This window comes from Scyliorhinus torazame, chromosome 21, assembly GCF_047496885.1.
Source record: "Scyliorhinus torazame isolate Kashiwa2021f chromosome 21, sScyTor2.1, whole genome shotgun sequence".
Lineage (NCBI taxonomy): Eukaryota > Metazoa > Chordata > Chondrichthyes > Carcharhiniformes > Scyliorhinidae > Scyliorhinus > Scyliorhinus torazame.
The window spans coordinates 108,432,691-108,454,275 of NC_092727.1; the positions used below are offsets into that span (position 1 = coordinate 108,432,691).

At 50.3% G+C, this 21,585-nt stretch overlaps 1 protein-coding gene across 4 annotated transcripts in view; it reads left to right on the forward strand.

Annotated features, from left to right (window-relative positions):
* Positions 1-21,585, forward strand: part of LOC140398483 (acyl-CoA-binding domain-containing protein 5-like) — a 166,557-nt gene that overhangs the window by 21,701 nt on the left and 123,271 nt on the right. For 3 of the 4 annotated variants that reach the window (XM_072487220.1, XM_072487221.1, XM_072487223.1), the window contains exon 2: positions 20,732-20,892. The exons of the other annotated variant lie outside the window; for it this stretch is intronic. In XM_072487220.1, the coding sequence (XP_072343321.1) occupies positions 20,817-20,892 (76 nt within the window). In that variant the 5' untranslated portion in view covers positions 20,732-20,816. The remainder of the gene's footprint in view (positions 1-20,731; positions 20,893-21,585) is intronic. 4 annotated transcript variants of the gene reach the window in all.

Genomic DNA, 21,585 nt, shown 5'->3' on the forward strand with positions numbered 1-21,585 from the left:
GATTGCAGTGGATCCTTTAGAACAGCAGCAAGGAAGGCAAGCAAAAACCAAGATGGCGTCGGAAGGTGGCAGTTTAACATGGGGCCCTGAACAACAAGAGTTCTTGAAATGCTGTGTGGAAGAGCTCAAAAAGGAAATGAAGAAAGAGCTGTTGGCCCCGATACTACAGGCGATCGAAGGGCTAAAGGAGGAACAAAAGACCCAGGAGCGGGAGCTTCGGGTCGTGAAGGCAAAGGCAGCCGAGAATGAGGACGACATACAGGGCCTGGTGGTGAAGACGGAGACGCATGAGGCACATCAGAAACGATGTGTGGGAAGGTTGGAGGCACTGGAGAACAACGCAAGGAGGAACAACCTGAGGATTCTTGGTCTTCCTGAAGGTGCGGAGGGAGCGGACGTCGGGGCATATGTGAGCACGATGCTGCACTCGTTAATGGGAGCGGAGGCCTCGGCGGGTCCGTTGGAGGTGGAGGGAGCATACCGAGTGATGGCGTGAGGACCGAGAGCAGGAGACATTCCCAGAGCCATAGTGGTGAATTCCTCTGTTTTAAGGATAGAGAAATGGTCCTTAGATGGGCAAAGAAAACTCGGAGCAGTAAATGGGAGAATGCGGTGATCCGCGTTTATCAAGACTGGAGTGCGGAGGTGGCGAGAAGGAGGGCGAGCTTTAATCGGGCCAAGGCGGTGCTTCATAAAAAGAAGATAAAATTTGGAATGCTGCAACCGGCAAGACTGTGGGTCACATATCGAGGGAGGCACCACTACTTTGAGACGGCGGATGAAGCGTGGACTTTTATTGTGGAAGAAAATCTGGAATGAGCGGGTTATTAAAAAGAACGTTTGAACAAAGTGGTGGGGCGAATGTGGGGGGCGAAGAGGGGGGTTAAAAAGGGGGGAAAGAGGAGTTTTATGTACTAATCCTGCGATGTGGTAACTTTTCTCTCTTCCACAGGTGGTGATGGGGGGAGGAGGGGAGGTGGAGGAGATGGGGCGTTGGCCATTGGGGGCGGGGCCAAGGGAGAAGCGCGGGCTTGGTTCCCGCGCTATGATAATCATGGCGGGAATAGAGAAGCAGGAAGGAGTGGGCGTCGCACGGTGCGAGCCGAGGTCACGGGGGGAAGCCGAGGTCGGCCAGAGTTTGCTGACTTCTGGGAGCAACATGGGGGGAGTAATTACGCTAGCGGGGGATCTAGCGGGGGGGGTGGGAGGGGGGAATTACTGGGTTGCTGCTGCTGGGGAGAGGGGGGAGCTGGTATGGGAGGGGATGGGTGGGGGGGCACCGCCTGGGGGAGATACAGCTGCGTGGGAACCGGGTGAGGAGCTGGAAAAAGGGGATGGCTAATCGACAAGGGGGGGGGGGGGTAGGAAGCCCCCCAACCCGGTGGAACGTGAGAGGGCTGAACGGGCCGATAAAGAGGGCACGGGTACTCGCACACCGTAAGAAACTTAAGGCAGATGTGGTTATGTTACAGGAAACGCACCTGAAACTGATAGACCAGGTTAGGCTACGCAAAGGATGGGTGGGGCAGGTGTTCCATTCGGGGCTAGATGCGAAAAACAGGGGGGTGGCTATATTAGTGGGGAAGCGGGTAATGTTCGAGGCAAAGACTATAGTGGCGGATAACGGGGGCAGATACGTGATGGTGAGTGGCAAACTACAGGGGGAGACGGTTGTTTTGGTAAACGTATATGCCCTGAACTGGGATGATGCCAATTTTATGAGGCGGATGCTAGGACGCATTCCGGACCTAGAGATGGGAAAGCTGATCATGGGGGAGATTTTAATACGGTGTTGGAACCAGGGCTGGATAGGTCGAAGTCCAGGACTGGAAGGAGGCCGGCAGCAGCCAAGGTACTTAAAGATTTTATGGAGCAGATGGGAGGTGTAGACCCGTGGAGATTTAGCAGACCTAGGAGTAAGGAGTTCTCGTTTTTCTCCTATGTCCATAAAGTCTACTCGCGAATAGACTTTTTTGTGCTGGGAAGGGCGTTGATCCCGAAGGTGAGGGGAACGGAGTATACGGCTATCGCCATTTCGGATCACGCTCCACACTGGGTAGACTTGGAGATAGGGGAGGAAACAGGAGGGCGCCCACCCTGGAGAATGGACATGGGACTAATGGCAGATGAGGGGGTGTGTCTAAGGGTGAGGGGATGCATTGAAAAATACTTGGAACTCAATGATAATGGGGAGGTCCAGGTGGGAGTGGTCTGGGAGGCGCTGAAGGCGGTGGTTAGAGGGGAGCTGATATAAATAAGGGCACATAAAGGGAAGCAGGAGAGTAAGGAACGGGAGCGGTTGCTGCAAGAACTTTTGAGGGTGGACAGACAATATGCGGAAGCACCGGAGGAGGGACTGTACAGGGAAAGGCAAAGGCTACATGTAGAATTTGACTTGCTGACTACGGGCACTGCAGAGGCACAATGGAGGAAGGCACAGGGTGTACAGTACGAATATGGGGAGAAGGCGAGCAGGTTGCTGGCACACCAATTGAGGAAAAGGGGAGCAGCGACGGAAATAGGGGGAGTGAGGGATGAGGAAGGAGAGATGGAGCGGGGAGCGGAGAGAGTGAATGGAGTGTTCAAGACATTTTATAAAAAATTATATGAAGCTCAACCCCCGGATGGGAGGGAGAGAATGATGGGCTTTTTGGATCGGCTGGAATTTCCCAAGGTGGAAGAGCAGGAAAGGGTGGGACTGGGAGCACAGATCGAGGTAGAAGAAGTGGTGAAAGGAATTAGGAGCATGCAGGCGGGAAAGGCCCCGGGACCGGATGGATTCCCAGTCGAATTCTATAGAAAATATGTGGACTTGCTCGCCCCGGTATTGACGAGGACCTTTAATGAGGCAAAGGAAAGGGGACAACTGCCCCCGACTATGTCTGAAGCAACGATATCGCTTCTCTTAAAGAAGGAAAAGGACCCGCTACAATGCGGGTCCTATAGACCTATTTCCCTCCTAAATGTAGATGCCAAGATCCTGGCCAAGGTAATGGCAATGAGAATAGAGGAATGTGTCCCGGGGGTGGTCCATGAGGACCAAACTGGGTTTGTGAAGGGGAGACAGCTAAATACAAATATACGGAGGCTGCTAGGGGTAATGATGATGCCCCCACCAGAGGGGGAAGCGGAGATAGTGGTGGCGATGGATGCCGAGAAAGCATTTGATAGAGTGGAGTGGGATTATATTTTTGGAGAGTGTTACTTGTGATAAGGCAGTTGCCAATTAGGGTTAGTTTTCATTTTTGTTATTTATTATTAATTCATTTTTTGTTTATAAAATAGGTCATTGTTATTTGTGTTGTTATAATATTGTGTAAAGGATGCACAATGTACTGTGTTGGTTGACCAAAAATTTTCAATAAAATATTTATTTTAAAAAAAATAGAGTATCCAATTAATTTTTTCCAATTAAGGGGCAATTTAGCGTGGCCAATCCACCTACCCTGCACATCTTTGGGTTGTGGGGGAGAAACCCACGCAAACACAGGGAGAATGTGCAAACTGCACACGGACAGTGACCCAGGGCCGGGACCGAACCTGGGACCTCGGCGCCGTGAGGAACGGGGCTAATCCACTGCGCCATCATGCTGTCCACAATCTGCAGTGATTCTGATGTTTTTGGAATAAGTCCCAGTGTCTGAGAATTAAGTTTTTAATTTGTGCTTTTGTCTGTTTATCTGGGCTAACCCTAAGAATTTCCTCCAACTGTTTTTTCCTATTATCATGAGGGGCTAATTGAAGTAAGTCATACTTTTGAATTATGTCTTGGTATAGGATAATGTTGCAATCATGGGGCGGGATTCTCCGACCCCCCGCCGGGTCGGAGAATCGCCGGGGGCTGGCGTGAATCCCGCCCCTGCCGTGGCCCGAAGTCTCCGCCATCAGAGATTCGGCGGGGGCGGGAATTGCGCCGTGCCGGTCGGTGGGGTCGGGAATCGTGCCGGTCGGCGGGCCCACCCCCGCCGATTCTCCGGCCCGCGATGGGCCGAAGTCCCGCTGCTGGAATGCCTGTCCCGCCAGCGTGGATTAAACCACCTTTTGAACGGCGGGACAAGGCAGCGCGGGCAGGCTCTGGGGTCCTGGAGGGGGGGCGCGGGGCGATCTGGCCCCGGAGGGTGCCCACACGGTGGCCTGGCCCGCGATCGGGGCCCACCAATCCGCGGGCGGGCCTGTGCCGTTGGGGCACTCTTTTTCTTCCGCCTTCGCCGTGGTCTTCACTATGGCAGAGGCGGAAGAGACCCCCTCCCCTGCGCATGCGCGGGGATGACGTCAGCAGCCACTGACACTCCCGCGCATGCGTCGCCCGGCGAAGACCTTTCGGCCCCGGCTGGCGTGGCGCCAAAGGCCTTTCCCGCCAGCCGGCGCAAACCACTCTGGCGCGGGCCTAGCCCCTCAAGGTGAGGGCTTGGCCCCTAAAGGTGCGGAGACTTCCGCACCTCTGGGGCGGCCCGACGCCGGAGTGGTTCACGCCACTCCATTACACCGGAACCCCCCGCCCCGCCGGCTGGGGGAGAATCCCGCCCCTGATCTTTGTCTAAATTTGGCCATAGTACAGCTTGACATCTAATTACTTGATCATTAGCTAGAAGGGTGATCTGTATCAATGGTATATGCCTTTTACACTCATGTCCCTATTATGGGTCTGTTTAAGGAATGGTAGCGGGCAAATCCTTCGTTTATGAGGGGCATTTCTGCCCCTGTATCTAAGAGTATAATTACCCCTATTGTAGTGGTTAGTAATTTTGGATTAAGATACAGGGTGGCATTTATGTATGGGAATTGAGCGGGAGCGATTTGGGAGAATTTGTGAGCGGACCTGCCTGTTAGTCAATAGTGATTCTTAGAGGCGGTGGACACTCAGATGTTGGCTGGAACGCCGCCACATCTAGAATTTCTACTTTGGCCTCTGTTTTGTCCAGTACTGCCATTAGTTCTAGGCTGATCCTGGTATTGTTGCTGTTGCCTCTGTGGATTTCTATCATCCTGGTACCTTCCAGGGGGGCGGATATTATCCTGGTATTTTCCAAGGGGGCAAGCCTGAATAACTGCGTGGTATTTAGCAGCTTAATTTTGTTGACCGTGTGCTGCATCCTGTAGGTGCAGGCGGTGGGCTGAGTCGGTGACTGATTTTAATAGCAATCGGCTGACTTGAGCAAAGTCAAATTGTAATTGTAAGGCAAGCCGGAAAGTTTCTCTAATGCTCCCTACTTTAAGGACGTTTAAAAGAATGTTTCGGAAACCTCCCTGTATTCCATGACCATAAATTTGCGTATGGGCAGCAGCTAAAATTTGAAACAAGCTTCCACATTCCACTTCTGGGAGGTGAAAGCCTGCTGGGGCTGTAACTCGCAGCAGCTGCTGTTTATCTCTTGGAGTTAATGGTCCGAAAAATATTTCTAACATGGACATTTTTTCAAAAAACCATTTAAGTGCTTGTTTATCGTCGGGGGGGGGGGGGGGGGGGGGGGGGGAAATTGGTCCGAAGGTATCTTTAAAAATATTTTAATTCAAATTTTTACGTATTTTCAACCAACCCCCCCCCCCCCCCCCACCACCCTTACAGAAATAAGAAAAAGCAAAGAATACACAAATAAACATCTTATAGCTATGTCACATATTCCCCCGATATACAAACCCCCCATTAAACGATAATAAACACAGTAGTAAACACACAAGTACCCCCCCTCCGGGTTGCTGCTGCTGCTGACCACCTCCTAACGCTCTGCTAGAAAGTCTAGGAACGGTTGCCACCGCCTGAAGAACCCTTGCACAGATCCTCTTAAGGCAAATTTTACCCTCTCCAGTTTAATGAACCCTGCCATGTCGCTGATCCAGGCTTCCACACTTGGGGGCCTCGCCTCCTTCCACTGTAGCAGAATCCTCCGCCGGGCTTCCAGGGACGCAAAGGCCAGAATACCGGCCTCTTTCGCCTCCTGCACTTCCGGCTCGTCCAAAACCCTAAATAGTGCGAGCCCCCAACTTGGTTTAACCTGGGTGTTTACCACCTTAGACACCGTCCTCGCAACGCCCCTCCAGAACCCATCCAGCGCTGGGCACGCCCAGAACATGTGGGCGTGATTTGCTGGGCTCCCCGAACACCTCACACAGCTGTCCTCTACTCCAAAAAACCGACTCAGCCTTGCCCCAGTCATGTGCATCCTGTGCAGAACCTTAAATTGTATCAGGCTAAGCCTGGCGCAAGAGGAGGAAAAATTTACCCTACTCAGGGCGTCCGCCCACGTACCCTCGTCTATCTCCTCCCCCAGCTCCTCCTCCCATTTACCTTTCAGCTCCTCCACCGAGGCCTCCTCCTCCTCCTGCATCTCCTGGTAGATCGCCGAGACCTTGCCTTCTCCAACCCACACCCCGAGAGCACCCTATCCTGGATCCTACGTGCTGGCAGGAGTGGAAATTCCCTTACCTGCCGTCTTACAAACGCCCTTACCTGCATATACCTGAAGGCATTTCCAAGGGGGAGCCCAAATTTTTCCTCCAACGCCCCAAGGCTCGCAAATGTCCCATCTATAAACAGGTCCCCCATTCTTCTAATACCTGCCCTGTGCCAGCTCAGGAACCCCCCATCCATTCTCCCCGGGACAAACCGATGGTTCTCTCGGTTCGGGGACCACACCGAAGCCTCTGCCTCCCCCTGTGGCGTCTCCACTGCCCCCAAATTTTGAGGGTCGCTGCCACAACTGGACTCATGGTGTACCTTGTCGGCGGGAGCGGCAGCGGTGCCGTCACCAGCGCTCCCAGGCTCGTGCCCACACAGGATGCCATCTCCAGCCTCTTCCACGCCACCTCCTCCCCCTCCATTACCCACTTGCGTATCATCGCCACATTTGCAGCCCAGTAGTACCCACGCAGATTAGGTAACGCTACCCCTCCTCTGTCCCAGCTCTGTTCCAGAAACACCCTTCTCACCCTCAGGGTCTTTTTCGCCCATACAAACCCCATGATGCTCCTGCTGACCCGCTTAAAAAAGGCCTCAGGGATCAGGATGGGGAGGCACTGGAATATAAAAAGGAACCTCGGGAGCACCGTCATCTTCACCGACTGTACCCTACCCGCCAGGGAGAGTGGCAGCATATCCCACCTTTTAAATTCCTCCTCCATCTGCTCCACCAGCCTCGTCAAGTTGAGCTTGTGTAGGGCCCCCAGCTCCTGGCCACCTGGATCCCGAGGTACCGAAAACTCCTTTCCCCCCTCTTCAGTGGAAGCTCGTCTAGCCTCCTTCCCTAGTCCCCTGGGTGTATCACGAATAGCTCACTCTTCCCCATGTTGAGCTTATACCCGGAAAAGTCTCCAAACTCCCTGAGGATCCGCATCACCTCCGGCATCCCCCCCACCAGGTCCGCCACAAACAGTAACAGGTCGTCTGCATATAGCGATACCCGGTGATCCCCCCCCCCCCCCCACCAGCCCCCTCCAGTTCTTGGACTCCCTCAGAGCCATCGCCAAAGGCTCAATTGCCAACGCAAACAGCAGGGAGGATAGGGGGCACCCCTGCCTCGTCCCCCTGTACAGCCGAAAGTATTCCGACCTCCTCCGATTTGTGGCCTCACTCGCAACCGGGGCTTCGTACAGTAACCTAACCCAACTAACGAACCCCTCCCAGAACCTCCTCAGCACTTCCCACAGGTACCCCCACTCCACCCTATCGAAGGCCTTCTCCGCAACCATAGCCGCCACTATCTCCGCTTCCCCCTCCACTGCAGTCATCATGATTACATTCAGGAGCCTCCGCACATTGGTGTTTAGCTGCCTTCCCTTCACGAAACCCGTCTGGTCCTCGTGGATCACCCCCGGGACACAGTCCTCAATTCTGGTAGCCAACACCTTCGCTAACAACTTCGCATCCACGTTGAGGAGCGAGATTGGCCTATACGACCCACACTGTAAAGGGCCCTTGTCCCGCTTCAAGATCAGCGAGATCAGCGCCCTGGACATCGTCGGGGGTAGGACCCCCCCCCCCCCCCGCCCCCCCCCCCCCGCTCCCTCGCCTCATTGAAAGTCCTCACTAGTAGTGGGCCCAACAGGTCCATACACTTCCTGTAAAATTCCACCGGGAACCCATCTGGCCCCGGTGCCTTCCCCGCCTGCATACACCCCAGCCCCTTAGTCAGCTCCTCCAGCCCTACCGGTCCAGAAAACAACGCATCCCCCCCTCCTCCGTCGGGGGCTCAGACCTATACAGCCCCTCATTGAAGTCTCTAAATACCCCATTTATTCCCACCGCACTCCGCACCGTGTTTTCCCCTTTATCCCTAACTCCCCCAATCTTCCTCGCTGCCTCTCGCTTCCGCAGCTGGTGTGCCAGCTAGCCTTCTCCCCGTATTCATACACCGCCCCTTGCGCCTTCCTCCACAGCACCTTCACCTTCTTGGTGGTCAACAGGTCGAACTCGGCCTGGAGGCTTCGTCGATCCTTGAGTAGTCCTTCCTCGGGCTCCTCTGCATACCTCCTATCTACCCTTAAAATCTCCCCCACCAAACTCTCCCTCTCTCTCCTCTCCTTCCCCTCCTTGTGGGCCCTAGTGGAGATTAGCTCTCCCCTAATCACCGCCTTCAGCGCCTCCCAGACCACCCCTACCTGCACCTCCCCATTATTGTTCACCTCTAGGTATCTTTCAATGCACCCCCGGATCCGCCCGCTCACCTCCTCATCTGCCAGCAAACCCACCTCCAGGCGCCACAGCGGGCGCTGGTCTCTCTCCTCCCCTAGCTCGAGCTCCATCCAGTGCGGGGCATGGTCTGAGATGGCTATGGCCGAATACTCCATGTCCTCCACCCTCTGGATCAGCGCCCTGCTCAAAATGAAGAAATCAATCCGGGAGTAGGCTTTATGGACGCGGGAAAAGAAAGAGAATTCCCTGGCCTCCGGCCAAGCAAACCTCCATGGGTCCACTCCTCCCACCTGGTCCATAAACCCCCTCAACACCTTGGCCGCCGCCGGCCTCTTACCCGTCCTGGACCTAGAGCGATCCAATCCTGAATCCAATACTGTATTAAAGTTGTTCCCCCCCCCCCTCCCATTATCAAGCTCCCTGCCTCCAGGTCCGGAATCCGGCCCAACATGCGCCACATAAATCCGGGATTGTACCAGTTCGGGGCATACACATTCACCAAGACCACCCGCACCCCCTGCAGCTTACCACTCACCATCACGTACCTACCTCCATCGTCTGCCACGATGCTCAGCGCCTCAAACGACACTCGCTTCCCCACCAAAATCGCCACCCCTCGATTCTTTGCGTCCAACCCCGAATGGAAAACCTGCCCTACCCACCCCTTTCTCAGCCTAACCTGGTCTGCCACCCTCAAATGCGTCTCCTGGAGTATGACCACATCTGCCCTCAGTCTCTTCAGGTGCGTGAACGCACGGGCCCTCTTGACCGGCCCGTTCAGGCCTCTCACATTCCAAGTTATCAGCCGGATCAGGGGGCTGCCCCCCCCCCCCCCTGCCGATTAGCCATCACCCTTTCTAGGCCAGCCACGTGCCCGCGCTTCCCGCACTCTCCGTTCATCCCAGCGGCAGACCCCCGCCCTGACTCTCTTCAGGCTCCAACTCCCCTTTGGCTAATGCAGCAGCAACCCAGTTCCCCCGCCCCCCCCCCCCCCCCCCTCTGTACCTGGCCACCTCCGCGGTCCAGTCCTGGTATATCTGGACCTCTGCATTCTCCCAACTGCTGCTCCGCTCCTTCTTTGCCCACTTTAGGACACACTCCCTGTCCACGAAGCGGTGGAGCCGCACCAGCACCGCCCGCGGCGGCTCGTTGTGTTTGAGCCTCCTCGCCAGGACTCGGTAGGCCCCCTACAGCTCCAAGGGCCTCGGGAAGGCCCCCGCGCCCATCAACGTGTTCAGCATCGTGACCACGTATGCTCCAACATCCGACCCCTCCACTCCCTCCGGGAGACCCAGAATCCGCAGGTTCTTCCTCCTCGACCGGTTCTCCATGTCCTCAAACTTCTCCAGCCATTTCTTATGCATTGCCTCGTGCGCCTCTACCTTCACCGCCAGGCCCAGGATCTTGTCCTCGTTCTCCGAGGCCTTTTGCCGCACCTCCTGGATCGCCGTCCCTTGGGCCTTCTGGGTCTCAAGCAACTTGTCTATCGAAGCCTTCATCGGCTCCAACAGCTCTGCCTTCAATTCTGTAAAGCAGCACTGGAGAAACTCCTGCTGTTCCTGCGACCACTGGGCCCACGCTGGCTGGTCGCCACCTGCCGCCATCTTGGTTTTCCTCCCTCGCACTTTTCGCTGCTCCAAAACTACTTTTTTCACCGCTCCACTCATGGTACAATCCATACAGTGCCGGGGAAATGTTACTGTCACCTTCCCACACTGGGAACCGTCGAACAAATGCCACTGGGGGCCCCAAAAAGAGACCAAAAGTCAATTTCTGGCGGGAGCTGCCGAACGTGCGACTTCATAGCTGCAACCGGCTTAATGTTTATTGTTCTTTTTCTATTTTTGTTATAAAATTTTACAAATACTTCAATAAAAAAATTTTTTTTTTTTAAATTATCCTTGAATTAGTTTCAGTTGGTCTAATTGGTTGATGGACCCTATAATACACCCAGGTGGCCTCCAAGGTTGTTGTTGTCGATCTGACCGAAGGTATCTTTAATGATGGACACAGTGTGTTCCCCGATTACTGATCTCATCCTGACAGGGATCGCTGGTCCACCTGCCGGTTTAGGTGCTGTCAGGAGTGTGTGATTCATCCCTGCAATGGCTCTTCTCGCTATCTCTGTCTGAGCCGGTGTCAGAAGTGCGGGAATATTAAGATCACCAAGAATAATTATAGCGTCTCCCCAGGGATTCCCTGGATCGAAGGCAGGAGTTTGTGGGACCGGAACGGGATAAGCATGTACTGTTAACCCCAAGACCCTGCTAGCATTGAGCGGGTCTATATCTTCTGAGTGACAGACCACAAATGGTACTAAATCATTTGGCTGGACACTACAGCCCGGTCTGATTAGGCGAGTTGCTAATTCAAGTTGACAGTCTTGTCTGTGGTTTTTCCCCGGGATAAATTCTGTTATTTCAAGCGTAAATCTCTGCCCGTCTGCGAAGGGAGGTTGCAATGCAAGTAAATGATCTACCAGTAAAGGTCCTTTTGGAACATTAAATGTTTGATTCGCAAGGGGATCAGGGTTTGCTGGTGGATCACACCAGAGATGTGCTTGAACTGCCATAGCCAAAGTATTAAAAAATATATATACTTGGTCTTTCCTACTAGTAAACACAGTTTAACAATAGTAGTCGAATTCGATTTAATTTTGCTGGTATTAGCGCTTCATTTTATATTGTTCTGACCTTACTTAAGGGTCATGGTGCACTGTTTTAGTTTAGCTTATAAATTAAATATATTCTAGCGACAGAGTTATTGTGTCTATTTGTTCAGACCCAAGAATAAATCTCAGCCCCACGTTGGGCGCCAGATGTGACAGTCGAGGAGTATTCTATCTAAGATCTTCCCGATTAGTCGAGGTTGTAAGCTACCAGACAAGGTCTTGTGAATATCTAAAGTAAGGCTCGCTATTTGGGAGTTCTAATTATAGTATCCACAATGTGCCTTGCTTTCACTACGTTCAGTGTACAGGATAGACGGTGACTTAGATTGTTATCTTTTCCTTCACTTCAACAAAATATTTCTAATTCTTGAGAGCCAGGCATGGTTAAGTGACCCTTCAGATAGCCTCAAAGAATGAGAATATGATGAGTCTTAGTTAAATGTCACTCTTATTTATTAAAATAGACACGGATCTGTAAGGTAAAATATATACACAATTTATTTAAAGAATAAAGGCAATACAAGTATTTTTGATAAATTATACAGTTTGACAAATACGGGATATATTATGAGTTAGCCTGTGACTTCCCTAACTACATAATTGCTTAAGCTAGAAACATCTCATACTTGCATCGACTAGTAGCCTCAGAATTCGATACTCAATCAATGAGCAGAACCCTACGAGTCGAGATAGCAGCTTGGTCAAATAAACACCCAGCAATCTCTTAAACAGCTCTCCAAGTGAAACTCTAACTTTCGCAGCCTGTTCTTAAACATTTATATCCTTTTCTTACTTAGGGAATTCTGGAGAGTTTTTTGCAGAGCATTTGCTTCTGAAAAATAGATTGACTCCCCAGTTATTTCGAGACAAAGAACAGTCTCTCTCTATTGATCGGCAAGACCTTGGTTTCTAGGGAGGTCCAGCAGGGCACTTGTTCCTAAAGATAGGAGGTTGATACCTCTGGTAGTTATCTCCAAAAAAACACCAGCCTCCCCTCTTGGCAAGGCCTCTTGCCAAGCAATATCCTCCCTTAGTTGCAAAGCTTATCTCCAGACAAGGCCACTGCATCTGGACTCTTACAAAGATAATGTCTGTAATACTGGTTGAAAAACATTATTGCGATAAGTAATGGTTTACAAGAGATAATTGACTTCATCAGTCATCAGCTTTTAATATAGGGTTAAATACATGATTTAATATAAAATCAGCTCTGATCAGCTTTTAATATAGAGTGAATATATGATTTAATATAAAATCAGCTCTGATCAGCCTTTAATATAGGTGGATACCGCCACAGTTTTTCTGCTTTAATATCTATCCACATAATATATATTATAAAGGATATTTATCTGCCTTATTGCTAATCTCAGCAACTCTTGTATTCCGATTGTAAAGGTTCAAATCATTATCATTCCCCAAAATTTGTGGGTCTCAATGTGGTTGGCAGATTACTGCTAGGGACTCGTCCATTGAGGACTGATTAAGATTAAAACTGGTGCCTTGCATTTGCGAGGGGAATCACAGAATCGTTGACATTTAGGCAAGGAGGGAGGCTCTTTGGCCCATTCAATCCATGTGAACCGACAAGGGGTGCGATTCAACCAAAACATTTCTAAAATGTAATTTTAGGCGAGTTTGGCAGGGTGTTTCCTATCAGCTTTTAAGGTGAGATCCACAACGCTATTCAACCATACTTGGGGCATGATCTAACGGTCTTGTTGCATCCGACTTGGGACGGGACGAGGCCAGTAAATCTCACGAGAGGCCCCCCACGATGGGTGGGATCCACATTTGCATATTTAAGTATGCAGTTAAGCACACTTAACTATGTTCATGCCGGAGTTACCCAAGACACGGGATCTAACATCGTCACCTTGGAGACTCCAACCGTGCACCATTTAGCACTGGTTTCCACAGATATACTGGTACTTGGGACAGGGGGAGGGTGATTGGGGGCCCCTGGGTGATCGGGCTCTGGGCAGGGTGGTACGCTGGCACCCTAGCAATGCCACCTGGGCACCCTGAAAGTGTCACCTTAGTGCCACCCAGGCAGTGCCCAGTGCCAAGGTGCCCAGATGGCATCTTGCCCATGTCAGGGATGGACCCGGAGTTGCCCTGCCCTTATGAGGTTGGGTGCTGCGACTCGAGGACTCACTAATTAGTAAGTTGGGGGGCGGTCCTGAGGTCACAATGAGGGGTTCAGAGATCTCTTCTTGTACTGGCAAGCTGAGCTCATTAGTGCAGGAAATTAGCCTAAGTTTGGCCTTGGCAGGGCGTTCCTCACAGGGCATAGAAATGAAGCAAAGTCCGGTTTAATAGTGGGGTCGTTCTCGGCGCGTAGAAATGTTTTCAACACTGGGGAGCTCAACTCGCTAGTGAAACTGGCTCCTAAGAGATTGAGGAGGGGGTGCCATTTTGAAATGGTGCCCCAATTACTCAGGGTGCCCCACCCATGCGCAATGTCACCCCCGCACACATGGGCATTACCCCCCAACCCCCTAAGTGAGTACACCCCACTATGGAGTCGCTGAGGATTCTCTCCCTTTTCAGGCCTCTCCACCCCCTCTTTTGGGCCTCCGCCTTTCAGGGCTCCCACCCTTCACGCCCCCCCCCCCCCTCCCACCCTTCATACCTCCTCATCCCATTCTTCATGAGCATCCCCCCCCTAAGCCCTAACCTTTGCCAGTGACAGCCAGGTGATGCCAGGTGGCATTGGGCATGGTCCACGTTTGTGTGGACCAGTATTAAACGGGGCCTGGTCCAGGCCTCTCTAGCAAGACGGTCAGTTCCCAGGTCCCGGGAGAATACGGCGCAAGCATTTTAAAATGAGCTGTATGGCTTATTAAAATATGTTAATTTGGATCTCGCCCCGAGTTGGCGAGATCCATAACATAGCGTCTCACAAGATTCAGATGATTCTCGGGCGAGCGTCAAGAATCTCACGATATTCCTCTCGCGAGATTCATTGCCTCATGGCGTCGGCAGGTCGGGCACAACGAGGCCGTTAAATCACGCACAAGTAAACATTGAGCCTAATCCCAATTTCCAGCTCTTAGTCCATACCTTCTGACACTTCCAGTACATATACTAGTGCTTTATAAATGTTATTGTTTCAAAGTAATGGAAGGTAAATTTAAGATTGGTCACAATATTAACAAATTCTTCGCTACACAAAAAGCGATCACTGGATTTCTCTGGGGGGGATCTCAGGATGCATGAGGTAAGATGGATTGCGTGGACATCCTTGTGACATGGAATAGATACTTTCATTGGATAGTTTGCAGGCACTTTGCTGACACATTATGTGATGTAAGAAAAAGGTTTTTCACAAGAGTGGTTTGGGTCTGGAAAGCACTGCTGGGAAATGTGGTTCAATTGAGGCATTCAAGAGGGCATCAGATGATTACTTGAATAGAAAAAGTATACAGGGGTACGGGGAAAAGGCAGCAGAATAGCACTAAGCCACAATGCTCCTTTGGTGAACCAGTGAGACAAGATTGGCTGAATGGCCTTCTGCTGTTCCATAACAGAGACACTTTACAGTGGTTTGATACATCAAGGGCTGGATTTTACAGAAGGGGGGGGCGTGTACTGATCGGGGTTGGAAACATCTTTGAGCAGGGAGTGCCCTCGATGCACAAAGGGCATTGCCGCAATCTTGTACCACTCCCTTCCTGCCCATCTTTTCACCAAAGTTGTAAAACAGAAAGTGTTTCTGGTCTCATATGTCCAACGTATGACAGGAGTGGGGGTAGACTGAGGGCCTTAAGTGCAAAATAATTGGCCACTTAAGGCCTTCAATAGGCTTAAGAGGGGATGGTTGGGTTAGTGGATGCCTTACCCACCCCCACTCTCCTTGCATTATGGGGACGAGGTCTGGGGTGGATGGGAAGGCAGTGGGTAAGCCACCCGACATATTTGATGTGCCCCCCCCCGCCTCCCACCACCCCAAAAAGCTGAAAACACACCTGGCCAGGAAGGACATAAAATCCAACCCTATGACCTGGGAATTATTCTTGGTGATTATAGTCCCCACCAATTAAAATGTCTATATGTATAATAGGCAGTCGCTTATATTGGTTAAAAAGTGATAACTTTATCCACTTGCACTAATATTACAGTGCTTTAAGTAAGCTCCATTTATTTTGGGCAGAAACACCTGTGTTTACTCGCTAGCTCATACCTTTCTCTTCCATGCAATCCACCTCTACATCCAGTCCTTTCTTCTGGTTTGGAATGTTGCACTCTGCCCTGGTGGCTCTATTCACATTCCTACAGGTTTTAGGCTGCCAGTCATTATTCTCTGCAAGGTTCTTTCCAATTTCTATTCCACCAGCCTCCTTTGGCTGCACCAGCTTTAAAACAAAAAGAATGTGGAAATGTCATCTGTCGCAAAAGGGGAAAGATCAACTGAAGCAAAGCTGACATCTGTTAGCATGATTGCCCTTGCCCAGTTGGCATTTACACAATCTTTAACATGAACGTATCCGGTAGGCATGGCAGTCACCCAAGTCTTCTGCTTTCATTGAAGAGGCTGGAAATCAGGGTAGCTGCGGGCAGCTTATTCTGGAAGGGGACTTGGGGGCGGTGGGAGAGAGATAATAATCAACTTCCTTTCGGCCTTGCCGAAAAAGGACAGATTGTGTTTGCATGAACACCCAGTGTAACACAGGCAGCACAGTAGCACAGTGGTTAGCACTGTTGCTTCACAGTGCCAGGGTCCCAGGTTCGATTCCCGGCTTGGGTCACTGTGCAGAGTCTACACGTTCTCCCCATGTCTTTATGGATTTCCTCCGGGTGCTCTGGTTTCCTCCCACAAGTCCCGAAAGACATGCTTGTTAGGTGATTTGGACATTCTGAATTCTCCCTCTGTGTACCCGAACAGGCGCCGTAGTGTGGCGACTGGGGGATTTTCACAGTAACTTCATTGCAGTGTGAATGTAAGCCAACATGTGACAATAATAAAATTATTATTACTAGCAGTGGGAACTATCAGCAGTGAATGTGTCACTTAGCCTTCTGCTACTTCAGCGGAGATGTTAATCTGTTTGAAAAAAAACCTGCATTAAAGAATTCTAAACATTCATCTCCTGTCTCAATGACAGGAATCTCTAAGATGACCCATTCCTAACTAGACATTTGTATGCAGCAAAGATCTGAATTCTTTAAGTGGCCTTAAACAACAATAGAGGGCAGTGTCGTGTTATTCACCCTGGGGTAACACGGACTGCAACAGGATGCAGATGAACTGTAAAACATACACCAAACGTAGGCGTTGGTTCAATACGATTTATTGAACTTCTGTAACAATGCACACAGCTGGCTGTGGTTGACACTCTACTACTCTAAGTGTACTAACTCTAACTTACTAGACCAGACTAGCTCTGAGCCACGTATAGAAGGTGCTAACTGATATATACACCCTGACTGTCACTACAGTTGTCACCAATGGAAAGAGGTGAAGTGCTGATGCCTTGTGTGTTTTATAGTTGGAAGCCCCCCTCTGGTGTTCTGTCTGGTGATTGGTTGTGTTCTGTCCAGTATGTTGATTGGCTAACCTGGGTGTCTGTCACTGCCTGTTTTTTACCTCATGATGTGCATGGGTGCATATTATGACAGGCAGTTCATATAGGCAACTGCTTTTTGGTGCACTGAGAAATGTGAAATCTGAGTTCCAATGTGTTCACGGACTGGTAAAGCCTAGTTAGGAATTGGGACAAAGGAGTATGAAATTCCTGCCGCACGCTCTCAAAAATGTAATTGGGAAATAAATAACTTGTCATAATCTCCTGCCACAAATTGACATAAACATAATGGCACCATGCCCTCTGATCAGCTCAGTCAGGTATATCTGATTGATTGCAAAATGTGGCCCTGTTTAAAATATCCTTCCCTTCCACCTCCCCATTACTCCCCAAATACAATCAACCATTTTTAGATTGTCAATTTGTTGCTAAGTTGCAAATTTCCTTCCTGCCTGCTGCAGAGTTGTTATGCAACAGGTGACATAAAATTATATAATGTGCCAGGAAAATACTTGCGGCTTCCTTCATCTAAAGAATTTGTTGGCCACAGCGTATTCATTTCCTGTCCACCTCTGCTTCCTTCGTAACTTTGGCTCTTAGCTACCATCTCTCGCTTTCAAAGATGTGCAACCTTCATTCAATGAGGTGCTAGTCCTCCTTCTATAAGAAAACAGGGTTGGCCCACATCCTACAGAGTAAGTGAAAGGAGCCTGCTAAAATAGCTTTTCCTTTTAACCTTTTGCTAGTGTAGTTTTGTCCCCCTCTTTGGCGAACTCCTGGCCTTGTCTTAGGAACTGCATGATTGAAATCAGGAACTCTATCTGTGGGAAATCACAGATAGAGTCTGCATCCCATAACTCATTGCTGTGTTGTGAGAGTGCGGATATCACTTTGCATTGCAGCACTTATCCAGAATGTTAATACATAACATTGCTTCGAAGTAGTCTGTGTTCTTCAACTGCAGGAGAAAACATTGGTATAACTGTGCAACCAAGTTCTCCTGTGATCAAAGTACATCAGTCTGGGGTACGTTAGAGGAACAGTAGGAAACTACACAAGTAAGTTCAGTTAAATAAATCTAAAACTGATTTAGATCCAACCCGGGGTTAATGTATTGCAGTACCATGGTTCAGAGTACTTGATGTTATAACTTGATGACTAATGCTGCACATTCTAGCTCTCTAAATTAAGGTCATTTATTAAGTGACATAATGCTATCCTTTTATTGCTTCTATGCATCGCCAAAAAATCAATGGTGTAATCACTCCTGAGCCACAGCCCAGCATAACTGATGTGATTATGAAGCCCATCCATCAAGTTAGCGTGATTACGAAGCTTGCCATTTCAGAAATACAGGGCAGTATATCTCACTGGCAGTTTGTTTTGTTGTCAGACCTGTCAACTTTTAAGTAATTCTTCTCCTTCTGACAAAATTGGACTTTTTGAAGGTGGCCCTAGCAGCTCATCGCTTACTGACTCTGTGCCCACCAATGTAGGTGGTGGCAGAGGAGAGAAAGGAAATGATGTTCAGGCGACAGAATGTAGAAGAACAAGGAAAGTGAATGATTGCTGATTTAAAATTCTAATTTTCGTAATGCAAGGATATGTACACCTCTAAACCTGGTTACTCAGATCCTATTGTTCTTGCAGAAAACCACAGACATCTGTGTGTGCTTATTGTGAGCAGAATGTACTGAGGTTTTGCACAGTGTGATGTCTGCAAATTAACATGTAAGTCAGCGAGCGTGTTTTTTGAAAGGAAATTGTGGCCTTGTTATAATGGTTTCAAGAATAGAATCCAGTTGTTAACCATCACAGCAGTTTTCAAGATGAGGAATATAACTTGGCGAACTTGTCCATAGCGACCAGAAATTGTCTTACAATTTCAGCTATTAGCCTCCTTCTGAGTAGGTCAGAGGCTGGGGATTCTGTGGTGACTAACTCACCTCCTAACTCCCCAACGTCTGTCCACAATCTACAAGGCACAAGTGAAGAGTCAACTGGAATACTCGCCACTTGCTTGGATGCGTGCAGCTCCAATAAACACCCAAGAAGCTCGACACCATCAAGGACAAAGCAGCCCACTTGATTGGCGCCACCATCAACATTCACTTCCTCTATCACTGACGCACGTGGCAGCGCAGTGTGTACCATCTACAAGATGCACTGCAGCAACTTTGACAGCAGTTTTCACACCGTGATTTCGACCAACTAGAAGAATCAAGGCAGCGGAGACATAGGGGAACACCGCTACCAGCAGCTTCCCCTCCAAGCCACACACCATCCTGGCTTGGAAACATATCACTGTCCCCTCACTGTCGCTGGGTCAAAATCCTGGAACTCCCGTCCTAACAGCACTGTGAGTGTACCTACACCTGATGGGCTGCAGCACTTCAGGAAGGCGGCTCACCAGCACCTTCTCAAGGGAATTTAGCGATGGGCAACAAATGCTGGGCTTGCCAGCAATGCTCAAATTCCACAAAAGAATAATAAATGTCAAGCAGGCAGGTGCATGGTACAATATCTTCTATCATTGATACTTCTGATACTTCAGTGCTGCTGAAGCACAGCATCAGAGTAGATTATGTTCTCCTGCGATGGCAGTGGTGTTGTGAAATTGTCACTGGACTAGTAATTCAGAGACCCAGGGTAATGCTCTGGGGACATGGGTTCAAATCCCACCAGAGCAGATGGTGAAATTTCAATTTGATTAAAAATCTGTAATTTAAAAAGTCTAATATCCACCATGAAACCATTGACAATTGTTGTAAAAGCCCATCTGGTTCACTAATGTCCTTTAGGGAAGGAAATATCATCCTTACCTGGTCTGGCCTACATGTGACTCCAGATCCACAGCAATGGCCTCTGGGATGGGCAACAAATGCTGCTCGGCCAGCGACGCCCACATCCCATGAACTAATAAATAATCCCATTGCAGCGTTTGAATAAGGGGAGGGAGCACTCCTAATTTGGGCAAGATGGCACTGTAGGTTTTATTATCCCATTGACAGTGGGTATCATCTCTGATATCAGTGAACGATTAGCCATTAGAATCACTGAAAGTTTATGAAGAATTAAATATATGTTAGAATTTATCCTCAATATTTGACACTTTTCTCCATCAGTTAAGAACTGGGGCGGGATTCTCCGACCCCCCCCCCCACCGGGTCGGAGAATCGCCGGGGGGCGGCGTGGATACCACCCCCGCCGGCTGCTGAATTCTCCGGCGCCGGGGTTTTGGCGGGGGCGGGAATCGCGCCACACCGGTCGGCGGCCGCTGGCAGCGGCTCCCCCGACGATTCTCCGACCCGCGATGGGCCGAGTGGCCGCCCGCATTTTGCCAGTCCCGCCGGCGTAAATTAGAGTAGGTCCTTACCGGCGGGACCTGGCGGCGCGGGCAGCCCTCCGGGATTCTCAGGGGGCGCGGGGGGAATCTGGCCCCACGGGGTGCCCCCCACGGTGGCCTGGCCCGCGATCGGGATCCACCGATCCGCGGGCGGGCCTGTGCCGTAGGGGCACTCTATTCTTCCGCGCCGGCGGCTGTAGCGGTCCGCCATGGCCGGTGCGGAGACGAAGCCCTCTGTGCATGCGCTGGGATGACGCCAGCACACGCTGGCGCTGCCGCGCATGCGTCAACACGCGCTGGCCGGCGGAGGCCCTTCGGCGCCGGTTGCCGTGGCGCCAAGCCCCTTCCCCGCCGGCCGGCGTGGCACAAACCACTCCGGAGCCGGCCTAGCTCCTGATTCCCGTACCTTTGGGGCGGCCTGACGCCGGAGTGGTTCACGCCACTGACTTCTAGATATTTGCTCTGCGTGACACACAATCTACCTTTAGGCATCACCATTGAGCAACTCACAGCCATGAGGGATCCATTCATCATTCCATGTTCTGTATTTTAACCAACAGCTGCTGAGGACACCAGAAGGCCTGATGTGTTTTCCTGAAGCTGGGTCATTGAATTAAACTTCCCACAGACACATGCGAACACACCATGGTAGAGGTTGAGTCCGACTGCCAGAGACAATTTCAGGCAGCTGTATCGGTCATCCAGGCCCTGCCGAAAAATGGTGAGTGTGTTTTTCTTAAATTAATTCCAACCTGATGCTAGTTAAACAGGAATGGTACAGGATCAAGCCCATTTCATAGTGTTCTTCCCAGTTATGTTCTCCTTTGCCTCACAAACCATTCTTCTCCTGAGAAACCGGCCAGGCAATCTACTGTCAAGCCTTTGCCAATGCTGGTCACACTGTAGCGTGGTACAGTGAAGGCTAATTGCTCACTAATTTTGAAGATTGAACAACCAAACATTTGTCAGCTACTTTCTTTTTTTAAAAAAAAGAACATGCTTATTCCCCTAGTTTGCATTCCCTAATGTGATGAAAGCTGTTTTGCGCAGCCTTATTTAGAAATATCCGATCCGTGTCCTGTTTATGGAATGGACACAATGTGGCAGCCCTTGTATGAAAGACTCTGGGGTGAATCACACTGAGTTTTATCATCCTTCCTGTCTAAAAACAATTAGCTTTTACCCGGTACTGCCCCCTGGTGGCTTGGCAGGAATGCGGTGTTTTACATGAGAAATTGAAGGCACAGGTGTTAGTCCTTTAACTCTGTGGTACAGGCTGTGCATTGTTGTAACCTTCATGCGCCGGCAGAGTAGATACTTTGGAATATTTTGTGAAAGAATTGGGGAGCCAGTAGCATTGTGCTTTTGCCGCTGGGCGAGGAATCCAGAGACGTAGGATAATAATCTGTGGACC